Source organism: Hydra vulgaris, chromosome 02 (assembly GCF_038396675.1).
Source record: "Hydra vulgaris chromosome 02, alternate assembly HydraT2T_AEP".
NCBI lineage: Eukaryota > Metazoa > Cnidaria > Hydrozoa > Anthoathecata > Hydridae > Hydra > Hydra vulgaris.
The window spans coordinates 65,565,968-65,580,794 of NC_088921.1; the positions used below are offsets into that span (position 1 = coordinate 65,565,968).

Consider the following 14,827-nt stretch of genomic DNA (forward strand, 5'->3'; position numbering starts at 1 on the left):
GCTTGAGCATGATTTATTTTTAGCCAATAATTTCTTTCATTATTTGCCACGAGCGTTTTGCGTCGTATTTAAATGTATTGAATAATTGGAAGTAATAATTTTTCTTCAGGTTTTTGCCAATTTTTTCAAATAGGTTTTTGTAGTCCTTATAAATTTTTTTCGCTTAATGCTGTTTTTGTTTTTAAAAAGTTTATACCTAACTTTTTATTCTCGACGATTTTTTAAAACCTTTAGTAATCCAGGGTGTATTGATATTCTTAGTTGTTATTGTTTTTTCTACGATTGTGAAATTAACTTCATAAACAGAAAAAAATGCTTTGAAAAAAATTTCATAAATATTATTTGCGTTATCATCAAAATTTATGTTTTTCAAATGCAGTAACGATAGTTGGTCTTTAAATAATTTAAATTAGTCTCATTATAAATGCGTTTTTGTATTACTTTTTTGGTAATAATGTTTTTTGGGTTTGTTTTATTAAGTTTCAGGAATATAGGAAAATGATCTGGTATATCAGTTTTATGATACCTATTTGTATATTATTATTGAAAATATCAGTAGTTATAATATTATCTATAAGAGTTGTTGTGTTTGTTGTTACTCTAGTGGGTCGATTTATTAAAGTAACTGACCCTGTTTCAAAAATTGCATCATAAATATTCTTACTTTTATGGTCGTCAATATAGAGAAAACAGTTCATATTTCAGTTCATATAACAGTTCATAAGTCTCTGACTATATAGTTTTCTTTTTTTATTATTGGTTCCTTTTCTAATGATTTGTTTTAAGAACATGCTCAGGTTTTCACTCACGCCGCCAAGTGGCCGATAACAACAGCTTAGTAAAATGTTTTTAGTTTGATTGTTTGTAATTTCAATAGTTACAATTTCTTAATCGCAGTCTGAAACGCTCAAAATCATTCCTATAACAATACGTCAAATTTTCGTGAACATAAATTATTACTCCACCGCCGCGCTTATTTATTTTTCTCTTCATAGAAATTATGTTAAAATAAAGAATATCAAAATTACCACCTATTTCATCTACTGTGATTCAAATTTTAGTTAAACAAATTATATTTAAAATGTGTTTAGGTTCTTCTAATAGATTTACAAGTTTCTCAAAACTGCATTTCAAACTTCTTATATCGAGGTGGAGAATTACAATTTGATTTTTTTTTTCGCGAGCATTCTTAAAAAGAAACCCTTCTAGTTGGCTCGGAAATTGACGCGAACAATCGGATAAAATACTGCGATAAAAATTATTTTCAGGGCCTAGGTTTTCTTCTGAAAAAAAGAGATTTGTTTCATATAAATTAATAAAAAAGTGATTCAAAGTTATTAGTCATGGCCATGATAATAAATGGAAAAAACAACAACAAAGGATTTCTTTTTAGGAGTGCTAGTTATTTGTTAAGATTGATTTTAGAATTTTGATTTGAAATTGATTTGAAAGATCTTAGAATTATTATTATGGCAAATAATTTTGTTATATCTTACCGTTACATTTTCACCATTTGAGCGCCTTTGTGTAACTTCCGCAAATAACTTTTTCCGGATAGCAACGCCGTTGCTATCCGAAAGACTTTTTTCGTTGCTATCCGGAAGACTTTTCTCGTAAAACCGTTACCAACGGTTTTACGAGAAAAGTCTTTGTTAATCAAGGAATTCGTGCCTTTTAGTCGATGAGATTCTTTCAAGATTTTTATTTTGTCTTTGTATTTCTGCAAGTAATTTCTGCTAAGTACTATTGTCCTCGGTCGTCCATCTTTCTTCAATCCAGTGCGGTGGGCACGTTCAATTTCAATATTTTTCAGTCCAAGTTTTGCCAGAAGAATTTATGAACTTTTTCTTCAGAGTCCCCCCATGATTTTTGCCCATTTTTATCAGTTCCATTGATTCGTAGATTATTTCTTCTTGTTCTATCTTCCAGGTTTCGTTGCTTTTTCTTCATAAATTTTTCTATAGTACACGGCGATTTTTTTTGCCTTAAAAATCCCAAACCTATTTTTAAAAAAGTACGAAATTTGGTCCAAAACGTCCGCAATTTTTTATTTTTTAAGAAAAGTTGCAAAAAATTACCATCTTTAGCAATGAATTTTTCGCAATTTTTAAATTGCTTTGATGAATAAATTATAATTTCTTCTTTTTTTTTTATGTTGTTTAACAACTACTATTATTAGTTGATTAAACATTATTGATGTTTTTTTTTTTTTTTAATGTGTTAGTTAATTTATTTTAAAAACGGTTTCCGTTTCTCTCTTTTTTTGATCTCATACTTTACTGGTTGCTTTCAGCCATTTTAGGGGTGAATTTAAAAAAAAAACTACAAAAAAAAAAAGGTGGTCTACATATCGCGACGTTAGAATTATCTTGTTCTATCTCCGCTTTTGGAAAAAATCGAGTTTTTATAGTTTTTGAATAGTTTTGCACTATGTTTTTCTATTTTATTTATATTGAAAACATATAAAACTTTTAATACGGTGTTGCATGCCATATTGCATTGTTCTATCTCCTAAATAAGCAAATTTGAAAATGTTATCTTATTTTATCTCCGATCAACCAATCATATATTTACAATTACATATTTGTACGGAATAATTTTGTTGTTATTGTAATTTTCAAAATGGCAACTAAAAAAATTGACCCAAAAATGGAACATGCTCTAAATCAAAACGAAGGTATTTTTTCACTTAATTAGCGTAAAGCTGATGCGAGTAATTGGAAACAAAATATAAGAAAAATGCAACGTCAGTTTGCATTTTTCTTATATTTCAATATAGGTAAACTGTATGATCTTTTAAAATATATTGTTATGAAAATGACTATATACCAGTAAAAGAACATATGTATCGTTATATCTTCAATCACGAGTTCAACATAGAATTTCAAAAACCAAAGAAAGATTTATGTGACACATGCTATGAATATTGCAACATTGTTAATGCAAGCAATGAGCAGACAGATAGTTATAATAAGCACATAACATCAAGGAATGATACCAAAACTGAGCGTGAAAAAGATCATCAAAATGCTGATCCTAAAACTGCAGTTGTTTGTATTGATCTTCAAAATGTTTTAATTTTGCCTCGGGCTAATGTTGGAAACTTTTATTACAAACGGAAACTTTCAAATTATAACTTAACTGGTCATTGTTCGCTTAACAAGAAAGGTTATTGCGTCCTTTGGCATGGAGCTATGGCTGGTCGTGGAGAAAATGATCTTGCCAGTGCTGTAACATGTCTGCTTCTGAAAATCATGGATGACCTTGACATAAATAAGTTCATACTTTGATTCGATTCATGTGTACCACAATAGTTTCATGTCAGCAGCTTTATGTGAATTTAAATTAAAGTCATTGAGCAAAATTTCTGCGAGCCAGGTCACTCCAGCATTCAAGAATGTGATAACATTCATAGTCAAATTGAAAAATCTCTCTCTGTTGCAGAAATATTTAGTCCGCTTGGACTAGAAAGAGCTATTAAAAATGTAAACTGTAAAAAACCATTCTCTGTTTACCAAATGCAATTAATAGATGTGAAGAATTTTTCAGTTGTTGCTGGTTTTTCAAGTTATAAGTTAGTGCCTTATACAAAAGTTAAAAATCTTGTTTATCGAAATGGACTGCCATACCATGTTTTTTTTAAAACCTCATTTTCAGACAATTATTCACAAGCTCGTATTAATAAGTTTGTCAAGCGAGCAGCATCAAGCATTATTACAAAATCATTAAAGACAAATATACCAATGGCAGTTTTCTTACATGCTCCTTATCAGTCTTTATCTGCTGAAAAAGCCAATGATATCATTTCCATGTATTCATACATGCCTGATGTTGATATTGCATTTTACAAAGCATTAATAAAGTGATTTTATATATGACTTTCTCTGTTATTTATTTAGTTTTGATATATAAAACATATAATTATTATTATTATTTAGAAATCTTGATAAAATTCCTTATTTAGCTTATTATTTATAATAGTTTTTAATAAATACTTAAACTCTTGTAATAGAATCACAGGTATACGAAAAATAAAATCAAGTTCATCTTGCATGTTTTTTGTAATTAGATTAGTTTAATTGTTGTGTTAATATCTGTAAGACTTAAATAATTGATAGAAAATTTAAAAAAAGCTATTTCTTTGATAAATATTTTTCATCCCTTTCCTATACGCTATATATTACCCTTTTTTTATTATGTAGCGAAGTGTTCTGTTTTAAATTAGATGTCTTAGTCTTGTTCAGAGCCGGCGCGAACAGGTATCAAACAAACTTGTAAGAACAGTGCAATAGCTAGTGGGTCGGAGCCCCTCCAAAAATAAATTTTAAAAAATTCCATTTTCAGGTATTACAAAAAAAAAAACTCCTTTTACTTTAAAAAGAGTTCCCAACCCTAATTTAGGGGCGTGGGGGTGTAACAGCACTGAGTAAGAAGAATGACTACCTAGAACAAAATTTCATCAATTTTCAACATGTCTTTGTTAAAAAATGTAGTTAATATATTTAATATATAAAATGTAACAAAATAACATTTTTGTATTTTACAAAATACCAAAGTCATTTTGTTCTATCTTCAAAAGTGGGTGGGAAAATATGGGCGTTAGCGAAATTTTTATAAGTTTTTTTTATTTAAAAATAAACAACGGAACAATCATAAATCTAAAGAAAATCTTTAATTCCCAAATAATTTTTTTAACTTAGCAGCAAACAAACTCAAACTTTGACATCGATTTTCTCAGTTTGCAAAAACATGGACTTAGAACAAGATAATTCTAACGTCGCGATATTGCAGTCAAAAAACGTTTTGTACGTTTTCCTTCTCATTAATCAGTTATAAGAGTTATATTCTTACAAAGGACAGGAAATAAAGTTCGAGATGTCATGAGCCAACTAAATTAATCATTCATACGATTTTTTATTCTTATTACAGGGTTACCACTATTAAAACTGAAGCTAAAAATAAGGACTTTAAGGAGAATTAAGGATATATTTTGCCAATTTATAAGGAGATTTGGTCTCGAACGCCAATTTTCAAGGAAAAAATAAGGAGAATTAAGGAGAAAATAATTACTTTAAAAACAGAATCTTTCTTTTTTCAATAAGTATTAAATATAAATAGATAAACTATTATTAAAAAAGTATAATATACTATATATATATATATATATATATATATATATATATATATATATATATATATATATATATATATATATATATATATATATATATATATATATATTTATATAACATTATTATGTAAGTTCATTTTTCTTTTAAACAAGCTTCTTTTTTTTAACAAAAACTTTTTCAAAAGACTCTTGTTTCTTAAAGGCAATTCTTTTAATGCATTAGATTTTGATATGGAAGCTTTAATATCATCTAAATACAAAGAGATTGAAATGTCATTAAAAAATTAAATGTCATTAAATAATGACATTTCATTTAGTATTATATGAACTAAAAATGTATTTATAATCAAGGCACAAACCTAAAGCTATCCTTTTTTCAGCACGGAATCCAATTTCATCAGACGACTTCTATAAATTCTCAATCATAGATCAAGGGATAAATTAAGTGATCGTGAATTGAAAATTCCGTAAAAGTTTCTAATCTTTTTTCGTTTTTCTTGAAAACCATTTTTGCGAGTTTTTTTCGGACCATTCATAAAAGTTTTATAAATTTAAAGACCAGAATTTTTCACGGAATTTTCAATTCGCAATCAATTCGCCACTTGTAGATGCCTGTCGAACTTCTTTATTTATTACTTCAATATCCTCAATTACTTTGTGTTTTGCTTCCATTTTCTGCAGAGAGGGCTTTTGATCGTTGATCATCAAATATCTCTTTCTTGCCTGTTTGCAGCACAAATCTTTAGTTATTTCAACTTCATGTGCCATGAACCCATAAAAAGTGAGGTAATCGTAGATCGAACGTAAAGAGATGATGGTGTCTGTGGACATACTGTTATCAATCAGACTTTTATTGCTGCTGAACCCTCGTTCAACTAGAGCTTGTCCATGCGATAAAATGAGGACAATTTTAAAAGTTTGCGGTAGATTTGTATACAGCTATAAATCAGTGTATTTCCACAAATAGTAGTCCAAACGATCTTCATCTTTATCAAAATTAAAAAATAATTCTTTATTATCAACAACAACAGTTTTACATAACCTGGAATATTCTTTCTTAGCTAAATCACCAACAGAAGCTCTAATTTCCTTTTAAGTAACAAGTTTCATCAACAGTTTTTCAAAAAAATATTTATATTTTTCTCGGAATTCAACTATAAATGATGGGAAAATACACATCAAACAGCAAACAACCAGAGAAGACAAAGGGCTCTTCTCAATGATATGAGCACACATCGAGACAAGGAAATCGCATACTTCCCTCATGAACTTGTCAAATTGAACTTCAGTAATCTTTCCTTTACTCTAAAGTTGCAGGAGATCATACTTCAACGAAAAGCCAACATCAATCTTGCTGGTTAAAAGCTGGTTTGCACAATTAGATAAATCTATTTCTAATAAAGACGTTATAGTTTTAACGTTTACAAGAACATGCTATCGAATGAATTTTGCATAAAAGTTGCGTAGTAGTTCTTAAAGTGTCACCACAAGAAAAGGAGTCATTTTAAAGCTTATCGGTTTAAAAGAAACTAAAAGAAAAAAATTAGTAATATTGAAAACAACCTTTTGCATTATTTTCTGAAATTTGAAAATAATAAGAAAATAGTTTAATTCTCAAAACATATTAAAGACCATAAACAGCAATACAATTGCATCAGGAATATAATAAGGAATACCAAGGAATGAATTTAGATTGCCACTAATTTCTTTAAAAAACTTTAACTTTAAAGGAACTAAAACTTTATTTGCTCGAGCGCTTAAATGTTTGAAACTGTTGTTTTGCCCTGATTTACTATATCCAGGTTGCTTGCTCTTTGGTAAAGACTTACAGTAATCAACAACTAAGACTACTTTTGACCACCCCTGTATTGTTTTTTTGGCAACACTTTGGCTTTTGGCCCACCGAGTGCTACAAAACATGTAAGGGAAATCTGAACTTGTTGCGCCAGCTATTCGTTCATAATCACTTGCTCTTGATGGACTTTCATGAAATATTTGGTACATTGAAGACTATAAGTTAATTATGTTCAAGCCTGTAGCTTTGGCACCAGTTTGTAAGGATCCATTTATAGTATGCACAGGTACCAAAGTCAATGAGCGTACTTAGTTCATTGGTCTGTCGTTTTCATTGAGCATTGTCAAAAACCGTTTGTTAACATTAGGGCCATCCATAGATACCTGAAGCATTTGTTCATCATTCAAACCAATCATGCAGGATTTAAATATATTTAGAATATCTGGGGATGCAGTTTTACCCATAAATTCTGAAGTATAATATCTAGTACAAACGGTATTACTCTCTTCATTCCAATATCGCACATGTTAGTCCGTTTGACTTTTCTTTACTACTTTATTGTAAGTCTCATCAAAAAGACAAACAAAGTTATCTAGCTTGTAAAGATCTCCTATTAGAATTTTTTTAAATACGGGGCAAGACCGTGAGTTACTATATAGTCAGATTTTTTTGGACGACAGATAAAGTTGTTAGCAATTTTGCTATCTGGAAACATTAATGAAAATTGTTTAGACTCATTCTCACTTGATCTAAAAGAATATTTGGTTTGAACAATATCTAAACACCAAATCAACTCTGCTTTTAAATCTGCTTCCTTTTGAAGCATATCTGAAATGTTACATTGCTTTGATGAGATAGGCTTCTGTGGTTCTAATTGCACAGTTTCTTTGAACAAAACAGAGTAACCCTCTTGAGGCAATTTTTCTATGTGCTTTACTCTTTTTGCATGTGTATCAACAGCCTTGATACCCATAGCTGCTATTAAAAACAAGTTAGAACAAACTTGGCATCTTGCAAGGCTGGGATTTTTATCTTTTTGAAGCCAAGAAGTGTAACTATCATTACTTAACCAAACTTCTTGGAAACTACTCTTATATTTAGGCATCTTGAGGTAATTTATTAAAATCAAATAATAGTCTTTTGTATCCAATCTACCTAATATTTTTTAGCTTTTTTTAATTACACCTAAATATGTATATTTAGGTGTAATTAAAAAAAGGGGCAATTCAATACTAAAACTCTTTCCCTATCGCACAGTGTTTATTTACACAGTGTAGAAGAAACTAACTAAAATTACAGACGGAAAGTAAAAGAAAAACAAGGGCAGCCTAATTTAAAATTTCAAAACTTGACCTAAATTATATGTAACACCACTAGGTTCAAAAATATTATACTTAAGTTTTCGATTTCCATGTACTAAGTAGCCAGCCCAAGCGGCTGGCTACTTTGAACAAAAATTTTAAAAAAATTTCAAAAATAATCATCATTTAAAAAAACAAAAACATTATTTTATATTTCACTGCTATGAAAACTACAAAAAATGCACCTTTTTCATTTTTCCTTTAAAAATATCATATTTATTGCAGTAAAATCTAGTGTGAATTTTTTTTAATAAAATGATGATTATTTTTGAAATTTTTATAAAATATCAAAAATAATTATCATCCTAATTTGAGACCCAACATGACCAACTTTTGAAAAACTACTTTTTTGAAATCATCCGGGACCGGTCAAATAGGTTACATTATAAATATTATATATTTATAATGTACCCTAATATATATATATATATATATATATATATATATATATATATATATATATATATATATATATATATATATATATATATATATATATATATATATATATATATATATATATATATATATATATATATACAGTATTGGCCATAAAAACAATCCATCATGTTATTGTATATAAGCTTGAAATTATATATTTTAAAAATTAAAAGAGATTTTTTCTTTAATTTTTTTTTATTAAATAAATCAAATGACTACCATATAAATTTATTATAAAGTAATAATAAATTAAAAAAATTAAAAACTAAAATATTGAAATGAAATCAAGTGTTCATTTGTATCAAAAAAATAATGTGGCCAAAATAAACAAACCACATCAACAAAATTAAATAACCATACGAACAAAAAAATAAATAAAAAACACAAAAATAAAAAAATTTGTTGACAATCTTTTAGCTTTTAAGCATTCATTGATTCGTTTCAGCATGGAATTCACTAAATTTTAAGTAATATTTTTTGGAACATTATTTAGTAACTTTGTTACTTCTTCTTTCAGCTGGTCCAGATCTTTTATTTCAATTTTACCAAGATTGTGGTCTAAACAAGATCACAAATTCTCTATGCAATTGAGATCTAGACTATTGGCAGGCCAAGACATGACTTTAATGTTGTTTTCTTCAAACCATTGCTTGCAAATCTTAGCAGTATGACATGGAGCATTATCTTGTCGGAAGATAATTCCCATGTCTTTTCGGAAAATGTCAATAGAAGGCATTCAATAAATATCCAATATGTTTAAATATTTTTGAGAATCAAGTCTTTCATTAAATAGTTTGAAGCAACTGACACCTTCATAGTTCATGTAGGTCCAGATGCCAATACCACCACTACCTTGTTTTGTTCTATACATAGGACAATTTGAGCACATTTTTTCATGTGGACAATTTGGGCACATTTTTTTGGGCACATTTTTTCATGTAGGACAATTTGGGCACATTTTTTCATGTGGCATTCTTCTCAGCATTACTCGGTTTTTTCTTGAATCAAACTCAACATTCATTTCATCGCTGAAAAGAATGTTGTGCCACATGCTCTTAGACCAAATTTTATGATCTAAGCACCAGTTTTTTCTTGATTTCTGATGTTTTTTTGATAGACGTAGTTTTTTGCAAGCAGATCGCTACATATAATTGTGCTTTTGTAGTACTCTCCTATGTAATTATATAATTGTGCTTTTGTAGTACTTTTCTTATTTTTTTGTAGTACTCTTCTTATTTTTTTGTAGTACTCTTCTAATTTTTTGAGCACTAGCAGCAACACCAGAACCTTCCTGCCATTTTCGACTGAGATCAGTAGATGATAACTTTCTATTTTTTTTCACTATACGAATAAGTGAACGTTCATTTCTTTTATTTGAAATGCTAGGTCTTTTGGGAGGCGGAAGATTTTTCAGTTGTATTACATTCATGATATCGATTGATTATTCTGCTAACAGTTGCATGTGTTGTGTTTAAATGTTTCGCAATTTTTCTCATTGAGATGTTTTGTTCATTCATTGCTATGATTTTTCATTTTGTCATATTATCAATAGTTTTTCCAGTCATTTTGATTTTTTTATTACTGAAATGTTGTAGTTGATTAGACACTAGTTTTTAAATTTCATTTACACAAACTTGTTTATAACAACTTAAAAAAAAATTCTCTAACAACTATTATTAATTCGCAAATAAGTTCAAAGTTTTACTCAAAGGCAAATGCAATTTTAAGGAATTTTGAAATAATAGAGTGAATTCTGGCCTTTATAATTATTTTAGATTATGAGGTAAGTGTTAAAAAAAACCCAGATAATTAGCGCATCGATTGATACTTCTATGAATATCTATACTTATTTTTATAGCCATAAAAATGTTTCAAAAATAGTATTCTGCTGCATTTTTTAGGGCATTTATATGTTGCTAGGGTGTTGTTAGGGAAAAGTAGCAGGAACCAATTCACAATTATATCAATATATTGACAATCATATTAATAAACCTATTCATGTTATACACTTTTGAAAAGATATTAAAATCCTTAGTTAAATATAATAGAAATATTTTTTATGAAAATTTCATCAAAAATCAACATATATTTCTAGGGTTACCACCTTAAAAGAAAATATGATGCTCATCAATTTACACTTTTTATATTTGAAAAGAGTCAAACAGTCATTGATTAATTATCAATCAAAGTCGAATGATCTCAAAAAAATTATGGTGGATTGTTATTAATAGATAATACTATATTATTCTCTATTGACAAGTATAATCCAATATACTTTAATTCTTCCTTGAAGATAATGAGAGTAAATAAGGAGAAACTAAGGAGAGCAGTTAAATTTTAACTTTCCTTAAGGTTATTTAAGGACTTTTAAGGAGTTTTTTTTTTTTAAAAAGGATATTAAGGTTTTTAAGGAGGAGTGGGAACCCTGTATTTATCAGTTATAACTAACAAGGCTTAGTAAGTTGATATCTCATGTTAGTAAAAAATGAATGATGCACTTGTTTTGGATTGCCCGACGAAACACGAATGCAACTCTATGCTTACCGTCACTACGTCTAACGTCACTAAGTCAGGTTGCAAAAATACAAGAAATTTGTTGATATCACGACATAAAAATTCTAAATTTTTGGCGTACGTACTTTATAGACGACTCGTAATTCAACAGACCGCGAAAAAGAGAAAGGAATTTGCACATGGTTTAGTTAGCATATCATCAATGATCAAAATGTAGAAAAAGCATTTAAATAGAGCAGGGTTCAATCATTTAATATCAACACTCCATTCCGCAACTAGGGTTAAAAAATATTAAAGCAAAAAAAAAATGCAAGATAAAATTCAAAGTGTAACTTTGGTTACAAACAAAACAAGATGCATATATTAATTGTATTTATAAAAAGTACTGAAGAAATAAATTCTTCAATTATTTACATAGTTATAAATAATTTGCAACTGCTACATTGCTTTGTTACAATTTGAACATTGTTGATCAAAATGAAATATAGTATAAAAAACAATATTATGCAATCCGTATAAGCAACATTATTTATAAATACAAAATGTTATGTATATATTCTTATATACAACATTCAAACTGTGTTCATATATGAAACGTTTAAATATGCAACGATATTCAAATACGAACAAAATTGAAATACACAAATTTTTCATATATGCAGCAATTATCTTCATATATGCAATAATACCAAAGAACTAAGTAGAAAGTTCAATCTCTTTAAAATAAATTAAAGTTTTTCAATAATCTTTCAATAATTAAGCTAATATTTATAAAAAACGTACAAATCTTTTCTGTTGCTAATAACCTTCATTCGTGTAAGATATTTTGGTATAATGAGGAAATTTTAACTTCAAGAGTTCAACAGCAATAGAGTGGTCAGCTCTACCAAATCCCTAAAACAAAAAGTAAATAACTTTATAAAAACAAACATTTTGATAAAAATAAGCCTTTTCTTTTTACCGTGTTCTTACCATATTCTTACAAGTCAAATAAACAATTTGTCTAGATGAGTCAGTTTTTTGTTTGTTTTTTTAGCTAAGATCTATAAGTTATTTCTGTTAAAATATATAAATTTATAAGTTTGCTACTCTCACTTGTCAAATTGTAAAGGAATAACACACTTTATTAAAACACACTTCTTAAATTATTAGAACACACTTCTTAAATTATTAAAACACTCATCTTAAATTATTAAAACACATTCCTTAAGTTATTAGAACACACTTCTTTGTCTTAAATTTACTTTACGGAAAAGTAAACTTAATACACAGAACATAAATAAGTTAATTTTACTAATTTATGTTTTATTGATCTTTTCTGGTACACGCTCTGTTTACATTAATACAGTAAGAAATTTCATTAAAAATAAGTGTAATTTTAATGATAAATAAAAGCACATATTAAAACCAACAACGTTTTATAAATCATAAAATGCAAACATTGTATCAACGTAAAATGTAATCAACAAAAAACACAGGTTACTCTTTCCTACAAGTAACTATTTTGCGATCTTGTAAATCCTTTCATCCAGTGTACTCCAGCAAGATAATTATCTGACAAAGATGTTTCAATTTTAATACCAAGATTTAAACCATAGTCATAGGACTATTTTCGCACTTGTTTATAAGTAAATTTGCTTAACAAGGATTTTTATTTTGAATTGCATATAAGTAACGAAACTTCCAATACTTCAATAAAAATTCCTAACTTTAAACACTTGAAAATAAAATACCTTTGCATCAAATATAATTAAACAAAACTAAACAACTTGACTGATATCTTTGATTTGGTTAAATTTCTATTAAACTTTATTAATGTCGAAGGTTGCTAGAAGAAAGCAGTCATCAGTTGCTAAAAGAAAGTAGAATTATAACAGAAAAATACTTAATAGTAAAAGAACTCGGCAAAGGAGAACTATCTGTATCTATATCAAAGAAATATGACATTCAAAAGCAAACATTATCTGAATAGTCAAAAGAAAAAAATACAATATATTCAGATCAAAAATAATAAAACTTGTCGCGAAAAGAGTGAGGGTGTGAGTCTCCCTAAATAAAGATTTGGATAGAGCATGTTATAAGTGGCTTTTAAACACCCGACAACAAAGCATTTCTGTGCCATTCTGTGTTGATAAGTTCCAAAATCTTGATGATTCAGACAATTTTCAATAAGTCTGACATAAGGAGAACTTTGCTTAATTCTGACATTGGCTAAGTTGGACAATATATATATATATATATATATATATATATATACATATATATATATATATACACACACACACACTCCTTTCAGAGTCAGAGATTCTACTGTATATTTAATTTAACTAAAAAATTATTAGCTATTATGGCTAAAAAAAAAGTAAACTCAGGAGTTAGAAAGAGTGATGAAATGTGCTAATGATTCCAACATGATCTGCAGATTATAAAAAAGTTTTGTTTTTGTTTCAATTATTTGATTAGTCACTTTAAAGTTTTTTGTCATAAATGTTCTTTGTATTAAATGTAAGTTGTTTGAAACTATATTTTAGTTTAAAATTTTTAAAAGAGTATTTAAATCATTTTAAAATTTTTTTATAAGGTTTCTCATGGACTCTCTTAGATTTTACTGAAACATTTTGATTTCGTGTGCATGTATATATATATATATATATATATATATATATATATATATATATATATATATATATATATATGTATGTATATACACACACACACACACACACACACACACAACTTCATGACATTCAAGGGTTGAGAAAAAAAAAGTTAAAAGATAGTACTTTCTAATGAAAATATTTAGATAACCAACAAAAAGATGAATTTAGCTTTATTTCACTCGTAGACAAAAAAGTAACATACATAATATTTTTAATATGAAGTTTTTATTTTACAAAATGGAATAAAATGAAACTTACTGAAACAAAACTGCAAACAAGATTTGTTTTTATATTATTTTGATATTAATTTATCTTATTAGTTTAACTTTGTATTTTTTGTCTTCAAAGAAATCTTTATACTTAAAGATTCCTTACAAGATTCAAAAGTCTATACAAAAACAATGAAAAGTATTACAGCCAGTGTATTGTCTTTAAAATTTCAAAATTTACAAATGCAGTACAAGATTAAAATTTTTATTTTTTAAATATTTTTTCTTTCTTTTTAATTTAATGTCATATATTGCAAGTTAAAAAAAAAATTATTTTGAATTGTATCCTTAATATTTCACAAGTGTTAAAGTAAAAACTACTCATTTTGAAAATTCTAATTTTCAAAATGAATAGTTTCATAAATCATAAAAAAATGAATAATTTTAAAATTATAAAATAGATAAGATAATATATATAATATAAAATAGATAAGATAAGAAAGATAAATGGTTACAAGATCATCAAAAGGTGATTGATTTCAAGATAAGAAAGATAAATGGTTACAAGATCCTGAAAAGGTGAATGATTTCAAGATAAGAAAGATAAATGGTTACAAGATCATTGAAAGGTTAATGATGTCAAAATTATAAAAAAGTGAATGATTTCAAAATCATAAAAAGGTGAACTGTTTGAAATAACAATGATCAACTATGCT

At 27.5% G+C, this 14,827-nt stretch overlaps 1 protein-coding gene across 2 annotated transcripts in view; it reads right to left on the reverse strand.

Moving 5' to 3' along the window:
* Positions 1–11,597: 11,597 nt before the first annotated feature.
* The window catches only part of LOC100213884 (14 kDa phosphohistidine phosphatase), a 30,987-nt gene continuing 27,757 nt past the window's right edge, over positions 11,598–14,827 (reverse strand). For both annotated transcript variants that reach the window (XM_065791718.1, XM_065791719.1), the window contains one exon: positions 11,598–12,136. In XM_065791718.1, the coding sequence (XP_065647790.1) occupies positions 12,041–12,136 (96 nt within the window). In that variant the 3' untranslated portion in view covers positions 11,598–12,040. The remainder of the gene's footprint in view (positions 12,137–14,827) is intronic.